Raw genomic sequence first — 20501 nt, 5'->3', positions numbered from 1 at the left:
TTCTTTGTTGTCATTGAACGAGAGTCAACTCCTTTTCATTCAATTTTTTTTATTGAGAAATATTGCACCAAACAACTTAGATGTAAAATTGCACAACTAACTTGGCAAAAACATCAAAAGCAATGACAGATGATTATTCTGTGAACAAAAATATAAAACGCAACAAGTGTTGTTCCCATGTTTCATGAGCTGAAATAAAAKATTTCATTTTTGGGCACAAATTTGTTTACATCCCTGTTAGTGAGCATTTCTCCTTTGCCAAGGTAATCCACCCACCTGACAGGTGTGGCATATCAAGAAGCTTATTAAACAGCATGATCCTTACACAGGTGCACCTTGTGCTGGGGGACAATAAAAGGCCTCTATAAAATTGTGCAGTTTTGTCACACAACGCCACAGATGTCTCAAGTTTAGGGAGTGTGCAATTGGCATGCTGAGTGCAGGAATGTCCACCAGATAATTGAATGTTAATTTCTCTACCATAAGCCACCTCCAACGTCAAATGAGAGGATTTGGCATTACATCCAACTGGCCTCACAACCGCAGACCACGTGTAACCACGCCAGCCCAGGACCTCCACATCTGGTTTCTTCACCTGCGGGATTGTCTGAGACCAGCCACCCGAACAGCTGATGAAAGTGTGGGTTTGCACAACCAAAGAATTTCTACACAAACTGTCAGAAATCGTCTCAGGGAAGCTCATCTGTGTGCTAGTCATCCTCACCAGGGTCTTGACCTGACTGCAGTTCGACGTCGTAACCGACTTCAGTGGGAAAATGCTCACCTTCGATGGGCACTGGCACGCTAGAGAAGTGTGCTCTTCACGGATGAATCCCGGTTTCAACTGTACCGGGCAGATGGCAGACAACGTGTATGGCGTTGTGTGAGCTAGCGGTTTGCTGATGTCAATGTTGTGAACAGTGTCCCATGGTGGTGGTGGGGTTATGATATGGGAAGTCAAAAGCTATGAACAACGAACGCAATTGCATTTTACTGATGGCAATTTGAATGCACAGAGATACTGTGACGAGATCCTGAGGCCCATTATTGTGCCATTCATCCGCCACCATAACCTCATGTTTCAGCATGATAATACACAGCTCCATGTCGCAAGGATCGGTACATMATTCCTGAAAGATTAAAATGTCCCAGTTTAAACTTTTTTATTTATTTAACCTAACTAGGCAAGTCAGTTAAGAACAATTTCTTATTTACAATGACGGCCTGGGAACAGTGGGTTAACTGCCATGTTCAGGGGCAGAACGACAGAACGACCTTGTCAGCTCTAGGATTCGATCTAGCAACCTTTCGGTTACTGGCCGAACACTAACCACCTGCCGCCCTAAGATAAATGTCTTTATCAACACATTTTGCTGGAGAATGTTAGGCTATCTGTCCGCCAATTGAAGCTCAACAGAAGTTGGTTGATGCAACAGGACAACAACCCAAAACACGGAAGTAAATCAAAAACAGAATGGCTTCAACAGAAGAGAATACACCTTCTGGAGTGGCCCAGTCAGAGTCCTGACTTCAACCCGATTTAGATGCTGTGGCATGACCTCAAGAAAGCAGTTCACACCAGACATCCCAAGAAAATTCCTGAACTGAAACAGTTTTGTAACGAGGAATGGTCCAAAATTCCTCCTGACCATTGTGCAGGTCTGACCCGTAACTACAGAACACGTTTGGTTGAGGTTATTGCTGCCAAAGTAGGGTCAACCAGTTTAATTAAAAAGGGTTCACATACTTTTCCCACCCTGCACTGTGAATGTTTACACGGTGTGTTCAATAAAGACATGAAAACGTATAATCGTTTGTAGTTTAAGCAGACTGTGTTTGTCTATTGTTGTGACCTAGATGAAGATCAGATCAAATTTGATGACCAATTTATGCAGAAATCCAGATATTTCCAAAGGGTTCACATACTTTTTCTTCCCACTGTGTGTTTGTACATACAGTTGAAGTCTGAAGTTCACATGCACCTTAGCCAAATAAACTGAGTTTAAATGTTTCACAATTCCTGACATTTAATCCTAGTAAAAACACCCCGTCTTAGGTCAGTTAGGATCACCACTTTATTTTAAGAATGTGAAATGTCAGTATAATAGCAGAGAGTGATTTAGTTCAGCTTTTATTTCTTTCATCACATTCCCAGTGGGTCAGAAGTTTACACACACTCAATTAGTATTTGGTAGCACTGCCTTTAAACAGCTTGGAAAATTCCAGAAAATTATGTTATGGCTTGAAGAAGGAAGGCTATCACTCCATTTTGCAATGCCATGCAATAYCCTGTGGACGGCGCTTATTTGGAGCCTACTTCCTCCTACAACAGGACAATGACCCAAAACACAGCACCAAACTATGCAATAATTATTTAGGGAAGAAGCAGTCAGCTGGTATTCTGTTTTTAATGGAATGGCCAGCACAGTCACCAGATCTCAACCCTATTGAGCTGTTGTGAGAGCAGCTTGACCGTATGGTATGTAAAGAGTACACATCAAGCCAATCCAACTTGTGGGAGTTGCTTCAGCAAGCATGGGGTGAAATCTCTTCAGATTACCTCGACAAATTGACAACTAGAATGCCAAAGGTCTGCAAGGCTGTAATTGCTGCAAATGGAGGATTCTTTGACGAAAGCAAAGGACAATTATTATTTCAATTTAAAAAAATCATTATTTACAACCTTGTCAACGTTTCCTATTCATTTTGCAACTAATTTGATGTATGTTTTCATGGAAAACAAGGACATTTGACCCAAACTTTTGAAAGGTAGTGTATAGACACCGTGTGTTTGGAAAGTATTCAGACACCTTCCCGTTTTCCAAATGTTTTGTTACATTACAGCCTTATTCAAAAATGTATTAAATAATTTCCCCCCCTCAATCTACAAACAATACCCCATAATGACAAAGTAAAAACAGGTTTGTAGAAATCTTTGCAAATGTATAAAAAAATTTTTTTTAAAACATAAGCATTCAGACCCTTTGCTATGACTCAAAATTGAGATCAGGTGAATACTGTTTCCATTGATCATCCTTGAGATGTTTCTACAACTTGAATGGAGTCTACCTGTTGTAAAGTCAATTGATTGGACATGATTTAGAAAGGCACACACACCTGTCTATATAACGTCCCACAGTTGACAGTACATGTCAGAGCAAAAACCAAGTCATGAGGTCGAAGGAAATGTCCGTAGAGCTCTGAGACACAGATCTGGGGAAGGATAGCAAAAATATTCTGCAGTATTTTAGGTCCCCAAGAACACAGTGGCCTCCATCGTTCTTAAATAGAAGAAGTTTGGAACCACGAAGACTCTTCCTAGAGCTGGCCACCCAGCCAAACTAAGTAATCGGAAGAGAAGGGCCTTGGTCAGGGAGGTGACCAAGAACCCGATGGTTACTCTGACAGAGCGTCAGAGGTCCTCTGTGGAAATGGTTGTCCTCCTGGAAGGTTCTTCCAACTCATCAGCACTCCACCAATCAGGCCTTTATGGTAGAGGGGCCAGACGGAAGCCACTCAGTAAAAGACACATGACAGCCCACTTGGATATTGCCAAAAGGCACCTAAAGGACTCTCAGACCATGAGAAACAAGATTCTCTGGTCTGATTAAAATATTTGGACTGAATGCCAAGCATCACGTCTGGAGGAACCCTGGCACCATCCATACGGTGAAGCAGTTCCTATAAGAGGTAGGGTGGGGCTTCTGGCCACAGATACAGAGACAAATAAGCTACACAAGTGGGTCTCAGGGAGCAGTGTGTGTGTGCATGCATTGAAGATTAGGGTGACAGTAGGAAAGCCAGTTTGCCAATTCTGCAAAAACTCTGTATAATGTATCTGGCTTAAAGAAGAACATGAAGGAGTGAAAGAGAAAATAATGTCTGATTCCCTGTGGATTAGGGAGTCAAAGGGATTGGAGTGTTTAGAATGTGAGAACCTGCATCCTCTGTCCGACTGAGCACTGTCCCTGCCAGAGAGACCCCTACACAAACACACAGAAGCTCACTTCCTAAAGCTGTCATTAGCAGTGTGATTATCCCTCTGTACTATGGCCCAGTGGTCAGGTCAGGTGACTGGTCTTACTGTGCCCGAATTATTATTATTTAAAAAAAATGTACCTTTATTTAACTAAGCAAGTCAGTTAAGAACAAATTCTTATTTACAATGACGGCCTAGGAACAGTGGGTTAACCGATTTCAACCTTGTCAGCTCAGGGATTCGATCCACCAACCTTTCGGTTACTGGCCCAACGCTCTAACCACTAGGCTACCTGCCACCCCAACGCCACTCTGGTGATGGTGACAGCTCACACTTCACATACTAACTGAGCACTAACATACAGACCGCAATCACATGGTGCTGGGGCTCACACACAGGCACACGCAAACACACACCGACACATGGTTTAAGACCACGGGGTCTGAGTTACAGCTGAGACCACCCGCTCTGACAGAGAGAGCTTACTGGATTTAGATACTAATGAGCCACATTACTGCTACGTTAAAAGGCACAGTACATAGCAGGTTTGATTTTCGTTTAGAAAATGTCTACTGACACTACTGGAGGACTGAGGAGTGTACCTGCCTGTAAAACCCAAGAAGACAAACGGGTTCAATTAGTAGTGTCTAAAAAGCTTTGTAGTGTTTTGTTTTTGGGTCAGCTGTGTTTGTGGTCTCTCGTTGCCACAGGGGACGGAGAACTTGCGGACTGCATCTTTAAAGGCCAATACACCTTTTAAAAAGAAAGCCACTCTCTTACTCAGACATTTTGTGTGAGTTATATAAACCTCTATTCCAGCCTGCAGCCCAAACAGTCAGCCCTTCCTCCATCACCCATTCTCTGCCTTTCTCTCTCCATCCATCACATAACATCCCTTTGCATCCCCTCCTCCATTTCATCTGTTCATCTCTCCTCTTTCTCCTCATCACCCGTACCCTACAGCTGCATCTCTCGGTCACTCATTTCCTCTCTCTATCACCCAAACCCTTCAGCACCGTTTCTTTCTCCCTCCCATTCCATCAACCATTTCCATTTTCCAATCATTTTTGCTCTCGTTCCTTAACCTTATTGTCCATGGGCCGCCCCTCTCCTTCCGCTCTCACGCGTTCCAGAGAAAGAGTGAGCTATCCATGAATAGAGCAGGAGGACAAACACTGTTCTCTCCTTAATCTGCACTCCTCCTTTCTGAAAAGAGAGGGAATAATAGACAGCCCTCTCCCACACTCCCTCTTTCCAAGTCATTTATTCATTTGATTTATTCATTCATCCCTCCTTCACCCAGTCCAGATCAGACAAGAGCAGTTCCCGGCATTCCAGCACATGACCACTTACCCTTCTCCCTCATCTATTCCTGGCATTCCCATACATATATTTTCTACCCTTCCTCTCCATCTCTCCACTCCACACTCCTCCATTCTCTCTTCAACTCTATCCCTCTTATCACATCTCTTCTCCTCACTCCCTCCCCCTGGCATTCATCACTCTGCATTTCCTCCCTGGGTACCATAGTAACAGGTGATGAGGGGAAAACAGACCAATCTGACAATGAGGCTTCTGATGGTCCTCATCCTGCTGTAGGTCAGAGGGCACATATGTGCGCACACACACACCCCCGCTGTGGAGAGGCAATCAAAACATGTTCCAACGGAGGGATAGATGGTCGGAGAGCGAGAAAGAGATGGCTATAAAGCCTGTTTTGTGCATTTGAGTGTGTATACACCACAGCCATCAGTGTACAATGAGTACCATCCCTCCACAGTCACACCCAGAGACTCACTCAATCACAACTACCACCCACACAGCTCCTGTCACAGCACACCGCCATCTGGGCTAAGGCTGTGATAGTCATGAAATTTTGGATGACGGTTATTGGTCAGCGAAATGACCGAGGTCACCGTTATAATAGTTATAATTTTAAAAGACGCACATTTTCTCCTCTCCTCCGCTCCTGACTGCGTGTTCTGCTGCAGGGAGAGGCGGCGTTGCCTAGGCGACCAAAGACTAATTTGCTACAACACCTTGCTTGTTTCAGTTTCATCATGTTGTAAAGAGTCCATGTTACCTCGGAAACTAACTCAACCGCACAAATGCCCGGCCGTCCAGTCTTCAGTCAGCTGTTAAATATTTTTTTTAAACGATGACTTATGACTGATTTTATTTTCAAGACAGTATTCATCCATAATCGTTGGCCCTAATCTGGGATGCATCATACACCATTCTGTTATATAAGACTCATATCAACTACTCCCCATGTTACAATGGCCTTATATTAGTCAATACAACAGACAGAAGCGGCCACTAAGCACAGATCTATGATTAGCCTACCTTTTAAAGATCCTGACCTTGATCATTGAGGATTTGAACATAAAACTGTGACACCAAAATTAACCATTTACACCCTCTTAGCATTTTCTATAACAGCGTAGTTCTCCTCCCTCTCCTCTGACTAGAGCTGCATTGAGGAGCTACTCTTTGAAGGGTTTTTATTTTTTTACTATTTTCTACAAACCGATCATGTAGTAACCCCCAAAAAAGTGTTAAACAAATCACAATATATATTATATTTCAGATTCTTCAAAGTAGCCACCCTTTGCCTTGATGACAGCTTTGCACACTCTTGGTATTCTTTCAACCAGCTTCACCTGGAATGCTTTTCCAACAGTCTTGAAGGAGTTCCCACATATGCTGAGCACTTGTTGGCTGCTTTTCCTTAACTCCTTTGGCTGCAGGGGCAGTATTGAGTAGCTTGGATGAAAGGTGCCCAGAGTAAACGGCCTGCTCCTCAGTCCCAGTTACTAATATATGCATATTATTATTAGTATTGGATAGAAAACACTCTGAAGTTTCTAAAACTGTTTGATTATTTGATTATGTCTGTGAGTATAACAGAACTCATATGGCAGGCAAAAACCTGAGAAAAAATCCAAACAGGAAGTGTTTGCACTTCCTACGCCTTCCACTAGATGTCAACAGTCAGTAGAACGTGGAATGAAGCTTATGCTGTGGGACCGGATGGGAGGTGTTTGAGTCAGTGTTCTGGCAGAGTGCCAGTTCTTGGTCACGCACTTTCCTCATGATATCGCCATGCGTTCCATTACTTACAGAGACTGAAAAGAATGCTCCGGTAGGAACGTTATTGGATATAGATGATAACAACATCCTGAAGATTGATTCTCTACTAAGTTTGACCAGTTTATTCGACTTGTAATATAACTTTTTGAAGTTTTCGTCCGACGTTTGCCTGCATCTGCGCGAGCGTTTGGACACATGTACTACACATGCTAGCAAAATTAGCTAATTGGACATAAGTAATGGACATTATCGAACAAAACAACGATTATTGTGGAACTAGGATTCCTGGCACTGCATTCTGATGAAGATAATTAAAGGGAATATTTATGATGTAATTTCGTATTTCTGTTGACTCCAACATGGCGGCTAATTTGGCTATTGTTCTGAGTGCCGTCTCAGATTATTGCATGGTTTGTTTTTAACGTAAAGTTTTTTAAATTTTTTATCTGACACAGCGGTTGCATTAAGGAGAGGCATATCTATAATTTCATGTGTATAACTTGTATTATCATCTACATTTATGATGAGTATTTCTGTTGAAACGATGTGGATATGCAAAATCACTTGATGTTTTTGGAACTAGTGAATGTAACGCGCCAATGTAAACTCAGATATTTTATATAAATATGAACTTTATCAAACAAACCATGCATGTATTGTGTAACATGAAGTTCTATGAGTGTCATCTGATGAAGATAATCAAAGGTTAGTGATTAATTTTMTCTCTATTTCTGCTTTTTGTGAAAGCTATCTTTCGCTGGAAAAATGGCTGTGCTTAGGTGGTGACCTAACATAATCGTTTGTAGTGCTTTCGCTGAAAAGCATATTTGAAATCGGACACTTTGGTGGGATTAACAACAAGATTACCTTTAAAATGATATAAGACATGTATGTCTGAGGAATTTTAATTATGAGATTTCTGTTGTTTTGAATTTGGCGCCCTGCACTTTCACTGGCTGTTGTCATATAATCCCGGTAACGGGATTGCAGCCATAAGAAGTTAACTCTGCGGTCCAACTCATCCCAAACCATCTCAATTGGGTTGAGGTAGGGTGACTGTGGAGGCCAGGACATCTGATGCAGCACTCCATCACTCTCCTCCTTGATCAAATAGCCCTTACACAGCCTGGAGGTGTGTTGGGTCATTGTCCTGTTGAAAAACAAATGATTGTGGAACTAAGCCAGATGGGATGGCGAATCGCTGCAGAATGCTGTGGTAGCCATGCTGGTTAAGTGTGCCTTGAATTGTAAATAAAATCACTGACAGTTTCACCAGCAAAGCACCATCACAACTCCTACTCAATGTATGGGATCAATATCATGCCAAATGTATTCAAATGTAAATCACCAATCCACAAACTAGAGGTCGACCGATTATGATTTTTCAACGCCGATACCGATGCCGATTATTGGAGGACCAAAAAAAGCCGATACCAATTAATCGGCCGATTTTATTTATTTATTTGTAATAATGACAATTACAACCATACTGAATGAACACTGATTTTAACTTAATATAATACATCAATAAAAATCCATTTAGCCTCAAATAAATAATGAAACATGTTAAATTTGGTTAAAATAATGCAAAAACAAAGTGTTGGAGAAGAAAGTAAAAGTGCAATATGTGCTATGTAAAAAAGCTAACGTTTAAGTTCCTTGCTCAGAACATGAGAACATATGAAAGCTGGTGGTTCCTTTTAACATGAGTCTTCAATATTCCCAGGTAAGAAGTTTTAGGTTGTAGTTATTATAGCAATTCTAGGACTATTTCTCTCTATACAATTTGTATTTCATATACCTTTGACTACTGGATGTTCTTATAGGCACTTTAGTATTGCCAGTGTAACAGTATAGCTTCCATCCCTCTCCTCGCCGCTACCTGGGCTCGAACCAGGAACACATCGACAACAGCCACCCTCGAAGCAGCGTTACCCATGCAGAGCTAGGGGAACAACTACTCCAAGTATCAGAGCGAGTGACGTTTGAAACGCTATTAGCGCGCACCCCGCTAACTAGCTAGCCATTTCACATCGGTTACACCAGCCTAATCTCGGGAGTTGATAGGCTTGAAGTCATAAACAGCGCAATGCTTGACGCAAAGAGAAGAGCTGAACTGCTGGCAAAACGCACGAAAGTTCTGTTTGAATGAATGCTTACGAGCCTGCTGGTTCCTACCATCGCTCAGTCAGACTGCTCTATCAAATCATAGACTTAATTATAACATAATAACACAGAAATACGAGCCTTAGGTCATTAATATGGTCAAATCCGGAAACTATCATCTCAAAAACAAAACGTTTATTCTTTCAGTGAAATACGGAACCGTTCCGTATTTTATCTAACGGGTGGCATCCTTAAGTCTAAATATTCCTGTTACATTGCACAACCTTCAATGTTATGTCATAATTACGTAAAATTCTGGAAAATTAGTTCGCAATGAGCCAGGCGGCCCAAACTGTTGCATATCACTTGGACTCTGCATGCAATGAACGCAAGAGAAGTGACAATTTCACCTGGTTAATATTGCCTGCTAACCTGGATTTCTTTTAGCTAAATATGCAGGTTTAAAAATATATACTTCTGTGTATTGATTTTAAGAAAGGCATTGATGTTATGGTTAGGGTAACGTTGGAGCAACGACAGTCCTTTTTCGCGAATGCACACTGCATCGATTATATGCAACGCAGGACACGCTAGATAAACTAGTAAAATCATCAACCATGTGTAGTTATAACTAGTGATTATGATTGATTGTTTTTTATAAGATAAGTTCAATGCTAGCTAGCAACTTACCTTAGCTTCTTACTGCATTCGCGTAACAGGCGGGCTCTCTCGTGAGGCAGGTGGTTAGAGCGTTGGACTAGTTAACCATAAGGTTGCAAGATTGAATCCCTGAGCTGACAAGGTAAAAATCTGTCGTTCTGCCCTGAACAAGGCAGTTAACCCACCGTTCCTAGGCTGTCATTGAAAATAAGAATGTGTTCTTAACTGACTTGCCTAGTTAAATAAAGGTGTAAAAAAAAAATATATTTTTAAATTAAAATAAAAAAATCTGCAAAATCTGCGTCCAAAATTACCGATTTCCGATTGTTATGAAAACTTGAAAATCGGCCCTAATTAAATTGGCCATTCCGATGAATCGGTCGACCGCTACCACAAACACAATTCACTATCCACAAACAGCTTTTGATTGGTATTTGTAAATCGAGGGCCTTAAGTAAAATTACTGCCTTAAAGTTTTGTACATAGGAAAAATATGCACAAACATGACAGGTATGGCAAACCTACAACTCCATATTTGGAAGCGCTCAGGTCACCTGACTTTTGGCAGGGATTTGACGACAAGAAAAAGACGAAGTTCTCACACATAGAAAAAAAGTTATCACGGTAGAAAGCGATTTGTAGTCGGAGAAAAAAGGTTTGTACCATAGAAGCGATTTCTATACATTGCTGGCAGCCTCTCGTTCGCCCATGTTGATGCCTTTCAAGGCTGCATAAATTATAGTATGGTAACCATATATGTTAACCATATGTGTAACCATATAGTATGTCGAAACCCTAGATTACTCTATATTTACTCTATAATTACTCTATATATATATATCACTGCAGCCGAGGTGAGTAACATTTAAACGTGTTAACCCTCGCAAGGCTGCAGGCCCAGACGGCATTCCAGCCGCGTCCTCAGAGCATGCGCAGACCAGCTGGCTGGTGTGTTTTACGGACATATTCAATCAATCCTTACCCAGTCTGCTGTTCCACATGCTTCAAGAGGGCCACCATTGTTCCTGTTCCAAGAAAGCTAAGGTAACTGAGCTAAACGACTACGCCCCGTAGCACTCACTTCCGTCATCATGAAGTGCTTTGAGAGACTAGTCAAGGACCTATCACCTCCACCCTACGGACACCTAGACCCACTCAAATTTGCTTACCGACCCAATAGGTCCACAGACGACGCAATCGCAACCAACTGCACACTGCCTAACCCATCTGGACAAGAGGAATACCATGTGAGAATGCTGTTCATCGATTACAGCTCAGCTATTTAACACCATAGTACCCTCCAAACTCGTCATCAAGCTCGAGACCTCTGGGTCTCGACCCAGCCTGTGCAACTGGCCTGGACTTCCTGACGGGCCGCCCAGGTGGTGAGGGTAGGTAACAACATCTCCACCCGCTGATCCTCAACACTGGGGCCCACAAGGGTGCGTTCTGAGCCTCTCCTGTACTCCCTGTTCACCCACGACTGCGTGGCCATGCACGCCTCCAACTCAATCATCAAGTTTGCGGATGACACTACAGTGGTAGGCTTGATTACCAAAACGACGAGACGGCCTACAGGAGGAGGTGAGGGCCTCGAGTGTGGTGTCAGGAAAATAACCTCACACTCAACGTCAACAAAACAAAGGAGATGATTGTGGACTTCAGGAAACAGCAGAGGGAGCACCCCCTATCCACATCGACGGGTCAGTAGTGGAGAAGGTGGAAAGTTTTAAGTTCCTCGGTGTAACACATCGGACAAACTGAATTGGTCCACCACACAGACAGCGTTGTGAAGAAGGCGCAGCAGCGCCTCTTTCACCTCAGGAGGCTGAAGAAATTCGGCTTGTCACAAAAGCACTCACAAACTTCTACAGATGCACAATCGAGAGCATCCTGTCGGGCTGTTATCACCGCCTGGTACGGCAACTGCTCCCCCACAACCGTAAGGCTCTCCAGAGGGTAGTGAGGTCTGCAGAACGCACCACCGGGGCAAACTACCTGCCCTCCAGGACACCTACACCACCCGATGTCACAGGAAGGCCATAAAGATCATCAAGGACAACAACCACCCAAGCCACTGCCTGTTCACCCCGCTATCATCCAGAAGGCGAGGTCAGTACAGGTGCATCAAAGCAGGACCGAGAGACTGAAAAACAGCTTCTATCTCAAGGCCATCAGACTGTTAAACCAGCCACACTAACATTTAGCGGCCGCTGCCAACATACTGACTCAACTCCAGCCACTTTAAAAATGGGAATTGATGGAAATTATGTAAAAATGTACCACTAGCCACTTTAACAAGGCCACTTAATATAATGTTTACATACCCTACATTACCCATCTCATATGTATATACTGTACTCTATATCATCTACTGCATCTTGCCATCTTTATGTAATACATGTACCACTAGCCACTTTAAACTATGCCACTTTATGTTTACATACCCTACAGTACTCATCTCATATGTATATACCGGTACTCTATACCATCTACTGCATCTTGCCATGCCGTTCTGTACACCACTCATTCATATATCTTTAATGTACATATTCTTTATCCCTTTACACTTGTGTGTGTGTATAAGGTAGTAGTTGTGGAATTGTTAGGTTAGATTACTTGTTGGTTATTACTGCATTGTCGGAACTAGAAGCACAAGCATTTCGCTACACTCGCATTAACATCTGCTAACCATGTGTATGTGACTAATAAAATTTGATTTGATTTTATTTGCGACACTATTGCGGTGTACACCTGTTCATCAACCAAATAGTTGAATTAGCTGGCCAGTGTGATAGCACCACTAAATGTGAAGGATATGTCATACATTGTAAGTGATTATAATCCATCCGCTGTCTCATTTTGCACAGACGACGAGCATTAAGGAGACATAGCATTCCTGAGGCCTCTAACCGTTTCCCCAGGAGAGGCATGAAAAAGGTAGAGGGGAGGTGTAGGATATGGGATCAGACTTTGTAACAGTATTTATTCTGTACCTCCCCTCGCCCAAACCTGGACTTGAACCAGGGACCCTCTGCAAATAGACAAGTCACCCTCGAAACATCGTTACGCAAACAACAGTCTCAACGTTAACAGTGAAGAGGCGACTCTGGGATGCTGGCCTTCTAGGCAGAGTTGCAAAGAAAAAGCCATATCTCAGACTAGCCAACGAAAATAAAAGATTAACATTGGCAAAAGAACACAGACACCTGGACAGATGAGCTCTGCCTAGAAGACCAGCATCCAGAGTCGCCTCTTCACTGTTGACGTTGAGACTGGTGTTTTGCGAGTTCTATTTAATGAAGCTGCCAGTTGAGGACTAGTGAGGCATCTGCTTCTTAAACTAGACACTGCTAATGTACTTGTCCTCTTGCTCAGTTGTGCACCGGGGCCTCCCACTCCTCTTTCTATTCTGGTTAGAGACAGTTTGCACTGTTCTGTGAAGGGAATAGTACACAGCGTTGTATGAGATCTTCAGTTTCTTGGCCTCTGTACGCCTATGTAGATATTCCATAAAAAATATGCCGCTTCAAGCTACAATAGCCATTTACAACATTAACAATGTCTACACTGTATTTCTGATACATTTTAAGTTATTTTAAATGGACAAAAAAAGTGCTTTTCTTTCAAAAACAAGGACATTTCTAAGTGACCCCAAACGTTTGAATAGTAGTATGTGTGCGCAMGCGTGTGTACACACACAGTATATCATATATATGGTATATACAGTGCATTCAGAAAGTATTCAGACCCCTTGACTTTTTCCACATCGTAATAACAAGGCTATAACATAACATTGCCCACCCCTCATCAATCTACACACAATACCACATAATGACAAAGCGAAAGCAGGTTTTTAGAAATGTTTGCAAATGGTTTTTGCTTTGTCATTATGGGGTATTGTGTGTAGATTGATGGGGGGGGGGGGAACAATGTAATAAGGCTGTAACGTAACAAAATGTGGAAAAAGTCAACAGGACTGAATACTATCCGAATGCACTGTAGGTTATCCATACATAAATGCATGCTTTTTAACAGGGGGCTGCTCAGCTCTACTCTGCACTTAGCAGCACTTGGCACTCTACCGACAGAGGATAAGTCACCATCACCATATAGGATACAGCTACCAGCTAGCATTAAGTTACTACTAGCCTACACAGTATAGATGGATGGATGCATGGATAGACTACTCCACTCACTACGCTAGGCTAACTGGCGTTATCCCACCAAACTGTCTGTCTCCGGTGAAGGCTGTGAGTGGAAATGCTTTGCTATTCTGATTGTTTCTCTGCATTTCAACAACACTCTATAGAACCAGCAAAATAATTACGGCTTTTAAGACTAAATACTAAAGGCTTCCCTTCTTTTCGCCGACAGACTTTGAATGGCGTAATCACCCAATTCATCAGCAGCCGTGCCAACCAACAGGGCCCAGTAACATTGTGTCTGTGTGTTTTGGAGGACGTGATTGCCCAGTGGTGGTCCCAGGTTTTAGTGTAGTTGATTAAATCAGCATAGTAGAGTCTGGGGCTGAGAGACAGCCAGGATCCCATGCTGGGAGAGAGACAAACACAGAAAAGATCACCACCATGGGGCCCTGGTAGAGACAGACCTCCCACACACTGCTCTCTCTCTCTTCCAGAGTCTGAGACATGTTCTCTTTCAATCCCACTCACCCGCTCCCTTACATTAAAAACACACACATACTCTCCCGTTCTTCCATCCTACCTCCTGCACTCTCTCTCAGGGGGTGAATTCCTTAGCTCAGGTCTCACCTACCTCTCTCTTGTACAGGGTTATTATTAGAGGGGAAAGGGGGTGCCACCACATAAATCCAATCCATTATTATTCATTAAAAAAAATTGTCAGACCAGACCAGCTCCAGAGTGATGTCATCATGTGTGTGAAGGGGGAGTTTCGTGGGTGCTTACATTGGGTGCTCTGTTGTGACTCAAAAGCTAATTTGCCCATTCACACACTCTTTCCCTCTTTCTCTACAGCCCTTTCCCTTTCTCTCCCATCTCCTTCCCCCCAGGCTTAATTGACTGCAGTATCGGGTGAGGGAGAATCATTCTGCGCTGAGAATCAATCGTTCCATTGTGGGGCGGTGGGGCAGATTAGTGGCTAGTTAGCACTGGTGAATAATGTCAGCTGGCACCATTGGACCTGTTGTCAATCACACAGGAAACAGCACAGTACCAGGGCCTCATAGAAACATACAAAAGTAGCCCTGTACCAGCCAGGGCTACAGCTCTACTTGATATAACATGCTTTTTCTGTTGCAGTAATTGGATGTGGTTCACTAAAGGCAGGGCTTACACTCGGTTTTGTGAGACAGATGTAAGCCAGCCACACACAGACACGCATGCGCACACAGGAAAATACAGTAGGTTGGTTTACAGCTGAAATTATGTTCTGTCCAGATGGCTGAGGCATGGTAATACTGAAGCATGGTGCGGTTAACACCAGGGCTCAGTCCCCTCAGGGAAACCATGTGCTGCTGACTGGGCTCTGTGTGTGTGTCTCTGAGAGAGAGAGAGAGAGAGGAGAGAGACCATGCTGTGTATCGGCTAGGAGTCACTATGGATTATCCTGCCTGCTAATGACCGTTGTTGTTCATGTAAAACATGATGAAGCAGCTTCCTGCGGCAAGAGGCATTACTTAGACTAACACAGAAGCATAGACAAAGTACGTGGCATCATTCTCCACACACACAATGAATCAGAGCGGGTATAGCCAGTGTCCGGTGAGGGATATTATTCAATTTCCTTTGCGGATTCTCACAACCAGAACCTCTCCACTGATGCTGCCAGAGTGACTGGGAGTGAGAACTAGCACAGTCTCACATTGCAGCTCCTCCTGTTGCAACAACTGCATTTTGTAAAGCTGCCTTCCGGGGCTGAAGGGTAGGGCTTAGGTTACTTCTTTACTAGGTTAAATAAAGTTCAACAACAGATGTTTATTTAAATCCTCACATTAATATATGTTGATAAAATTCAACAAAAATGCTCAATGATTGAATTGAGCAGAAAAGAAAGCACAGCATGTTTTTCCTTCTTCTTCCCTGTGATGTTTCGGTTGATTCTGATGTGGGCAAAATAATCTGAAGATGAGGAACAGCTGTTCTGGGAATTTCTGTACCAGATTTTGCTGCAGCAAAATATGAGTAAGGTCATCCTCATCATGCTACAACTAGATTTATTGAGAGGCCATAAAAGAAGGCCAAAGATTAAGAGCTACAGAAAAAAGGTTTTTGGAAGCTATACACGTGTACTAAGGCGATGGGTAACAAAACAGATGAGGGCATGATTAAAAGGCTGGAGATATAACCGTACGCCATAACGTTAACATACCGTAATGGCTTTCTAAACAGAGTGACTAGCAGATGATGCACACACAAACACGAGTCATCAAATCAGAAAATACTGCATGACACATGCCCTCCAAGCCACAGCAGACAGACACAAAACTCTATTACAAATCAAATCTATTACAACCTCACACCACTCTCTATTCAGAAACCAGGATCCCTTTGGAGCAACAGCAAAGCACATACACACACAAACGCAAAGACCGTCAGGTACACATGCATGCACACACACACACACACACACACAGCTATAGTCAGTACCTCCATGGCGAGCGCGGCCGTCTGCTGGTCGTAGTGGTTGAGGAGGTTGGGCATGAAGGTGGTGTTGTAAGGCAGGTCCTGGCACATCCGTAGTCCTATTGGCTCACAGGTAAACGTACTGTGACTCTCTGCTGTCTCCGCATGGATAGACAGACAGGGTGAGCAGAGGGACCAGAGGAAGATGAAGAAGAGTGACCTAGACATGACCCTGTCTCTGTGCGAGCCCCACCTCACACTCATCCTCAATTCACAAAGCAGGGTAGGGGGAGAGAGGGATGAAGAGAGGAGATGAGGGATTAGAGAACAGCGGGGCTATTATTCTTCTCCACAATCACACCCTGGAGATCTGTGGAGCTCACAGGGGAGTCCTGCTGCTTCCATCCCCCAGAGAATGCACCCTGCCTGGCTACGGGAACMACACAGCCAGCCTCACTCCTCCAGGCCCTCTCTTGCTGGATCTGTACCCGCTGGAGGGCTGAGATCATCAGCCTAGATGTTCCACCGTCTCCTCCCCCCCCCACCTCCAGCACAGCTATGGTCCTCTGTTCTTCTCTCCAATTAAAGAAAATGAGAAACTGCCTATTGAAAGTCTTCAGTGTTTCTTCAAAGAACGTCCAACGGCCGAGTAACACATCAAGCAAGACCTACAAGTTCAAATACAAAAGAATGGTAAGACAAGTGGCAAGAAAGTCCTCTAAATGTGTATAAGTGACAAGAGCCAGGGAGTTGAAAAACAACATCCCCATCTCTCATTTACACAAGTCCCCATAGATCTTCAACATATCTGATTCAATAGACTTAATGCTGTAGTTATTACATTATTATTACAGTCACTTATATTACATTATGTATTACATTTTCAATTGAAACATCTAAGCTACTTCTAGGTTATTGATAAGGGCGAAAACAGCTAAACATAGGCTTACAGCAACTGAGTGTACAATACATTAGGAACACCTGCTCTTTCCATGACAGACAGACCAGGTGAATCCAGGTGAAAGCTATGATCCCTTATTGATGTCACATGTTAAATCCACTTAAAATCAGTGTAGATGAAGGGGAGGAGACAGGTAAAAAATATATATTTTTAAGCCGTGAGACATGTGTAGGTGTGCCAATTCATAGGGTGAATGGGCAAGAAAAGATTTGTCACCAAAGCCCCATATACTACCCACCACTGCGACCTGTATGCTCTCGTTGGCTGGTCCTCGCTACATATTCGTCGCAAAACCCACTGGCTGTAGGTCATCTATAAGTCCTTGCTAGGTAATGCTCCGCCTTATCTCAGCTCACTGGTCACCATAGCAACACCCACCCGTAGCACAGGCTCCAGCAGGTATATCTCACTGGTCATCCCCAAAGCCAACATCTCCTTTGGCACCTTTCCTTCCAGTTCTCTGCTGCCAATGACTGGAACGAATTGCAAAAAAAAATATCACTGAAGTTGGAGACTCATATCTCCCTCACTAACTTTAAGTGTCAGCTGTCAGAGCAGCTTACAGATCGCTGCAGCTGTACACAGCCCATCTGTAAATAGCCAATCCAACCAACTACCTACCTCATCTCCATATTTGTTTTGTTTTTCTGCTCTTTTGCACACCAGTATTTCTACCTGCACATCCTCGTCTGCACATATATCACTCCAGTGTAAATTGCTAAATTGTAATTGCTTCACCACTATTGGCCTTTTTATTGCCTTACCTCCTTACTTCATTTGCACACACTGTATACAGATTTCCTATTGTGCTATTGACTGTATGATTGTTTATCCCATGTGTAACACTGTTGTTTTTGGTCGCACTGCTTTGCTTCATCTTGGCCAGGTCGCAGTTGTAAATGAGAACCTGTTCTCATCTGGCCTACCTGGTTAAATAAAGGTGAAAAAAATAAATAATTAAGTGCCTTTGACAGGGGTATGGTAGTAGGTGCAAGGCACACCGGTGTGTGTCAAGAACTGCAACTCAATAATAGGAAGGTGTTCTTAATGTTTTGTACACTCAGTGATTTATTAGGAAATACATTTGTCAGGATTGGATTACTGTCACTTAATTACATTTTCAACATGATACTGTCCAATAGGTCTACAGGCCTGTAGGTGTCAGTCGTCCAATGTCGCTAGTGGTTTCTTTACAGAGCAATTTATATTAATTTTTGCAGTATAACCTTGTTTGTGGGGCGTTCATTTGCCACTAAACAGCTGCGCACACGCCCTTCCAGTCGAGTCAATCTATTATGCCTAGCAAAGCATGTTTCCTCGTCTTGAATTTCCACTCTTTTCAATAGAATTTAACCCCTGCAAACTGACCATAGATGCCTACCCACCCCCTAGCCGCACGGTTGTGTGAGGTTGGCCGGGCAACTAACATGCTCTCGTAATGTTAGTATCACGGGTTGATTACTATGTCACTGGTGTCGCAAAGAAATGCAATTTAAACTGTAAATCTATACAGCAACCTCAGTGAGTGTATAATAATGTAACGTTAGATACGCTGGTTAATACCAACAAAATACAATGCAACCATACAGTGGAACATTGTTTTTCTATCTAGCCAAAAACATCCCTGCTAACGTTAGCCCCAAGACAATTCTGACAATCTCCTGACCTACAGCCTCGCTCACCAACGTGTCTCGAGTCGAACACCTACCGTTAGCTAGCTGAGCTAACGCTACCATTTCTTTTTTGACAGGAATGAAATAATTGTTTCGTAATTCTTACATTGTATACGATACCTAACTCGCAAACGTGATATGGTGACGTTGTAGCAGTTATTAAAACCTGTCGCTACTGTACCTCAAAAAAAAAAAAATTGTCAGTGTGACAAAATCTTCCAAGATATAACACGAACAAACGCTTCGTAGAAACATGTAATTTTTCAAGCCCGTTTGCACACACATAGAAAAAGCTAAACTTCACCTTCAATTTGAATTATGCTTGATCTGCAGTGCTCTTCGCCGCTGTTTATTCCAGTTACAATACACACATAAGCACCTCGCTCTCTCTGTCGCTGCTGCTGTGCTTGTAAATCCATTCAATTATCTATTCCCGGACGCGCGCTTTGAGTGAGAGCGCGCAGCGCAATAAGAGCCAACTGACTGCATTATGCAAAATGATCATCAATCAGTTCAATTGATTATATATATCATAGAGAAATCCAAATATAATTAACATCATGTCCAATGTTATATATACTGTGCATTTATTCATGGTTGCATAATAGGCTGCAGAATAGAGATGAAAATTCCCATCCCCTACAGCCATCACACCAATGCCAACACTCAGTGTAAGGTAAACAAACAGTAATGTGGAGAGCACACCCAAGGTAAAATATGTGAGTAGGCCTAAAGCCCACAATATGATTTGTATTTATTTATTGCAGTTGTAAGCCTACTCAACAATAGGCAGTACAGCCTATGATGGAAACTCGTGATGTGTAGGGCTGGGAATTGCCAGGGACCTCACAATATATTATTAAGATACTTTGATACCGATATGATATGTATTGCGATTCTCATGATTCTATATGTATTGAGATTCAATACTATGATTTTTCGATGTTCCAAACATATAGCTCACCATATGTTTGGGAGAAGAAAGAGCCGTAATTAATTGTTGATCAGACATGGAAATAAAAGTGCTGAAAACAAATTGGCTCCCTTTTTAAAAAGATGGAGAAAAAGCTATGAATGAGCTATGAATGAGCTATGAAGTTTTGATGTGGGTATAGCCAACTAGTGCTGAAATAAAAATGGCAAAATAGTCAAAACAATACCATATATCATCAAAAATAATATCCCGATATGTAACAGTAACAATCCCCCCCATCACTAGTGATGTGTGTGTGAGATTGTGCTGTGCATTTCTTTCCAGTCAAGGAATTCTGAGGATAGCAATGATTAGTCAAATAGTAAACATTCATTTGAAGCAGATTTAATATATATATATATAAAAAACTTTGAACACATTGATCAGTGTGACATAAAATCAACAAAAACAAAGCTGATGCAACTTCTGGTACAAATACCTCAGGAAA

The 20501-nt window shown here is 42.7% G+C and overlaps 1 protein-coding gene across 1 annotated transcript in view; it reads right to left on the bottom strand.

The window, feature by feature from the left end:
• Window positions 1-19511, bottom strand: part of LOC111962944 (frizzled-3-like) — a 32995-nt gene extending 13484 nt beyond the window's left edge. The window contains exons 1-2 of the mRNA XM_070443318.1: window positions 19385-19511; window positions 16471-17114 (exon numbers count right to left, since the gene is read on the bottom strand). Coding sequence (XP_070299419.1) covers window positions 16471-16710 — 240 coding nt within the window. The 5' untranslated portion in view covers window positions 16711-17114; window positions 19385-19511. The remainder of the gene's footprint in view (window positions 1-16470; window positions 17115-19384) is intronic.
• Window positions 19512-20501: the final 990 nt, after the last annotated feature.

The sequence above is a fragment of the Salvelinus sp. IW2-2015 genome, linkage group LG4q.2, assembly GCF_002910315.2.
Source record: "Salvelinus sp. IW2-2015 linkage group LG4q.2, ASM291031v2, whole genome shotgun sequence".
Lineage (NCBI taxonomy): Eukaryota > Metazoa > Chordata > Actinopteri > Salmoniformes > Salmonidae > Salvelinus > Salvelinus sp. IW2-2015.
Note: the sequence above shows the minus strand (reverse complement) of the source record. Positions and strands in the feature narration are given on the sequence as shown.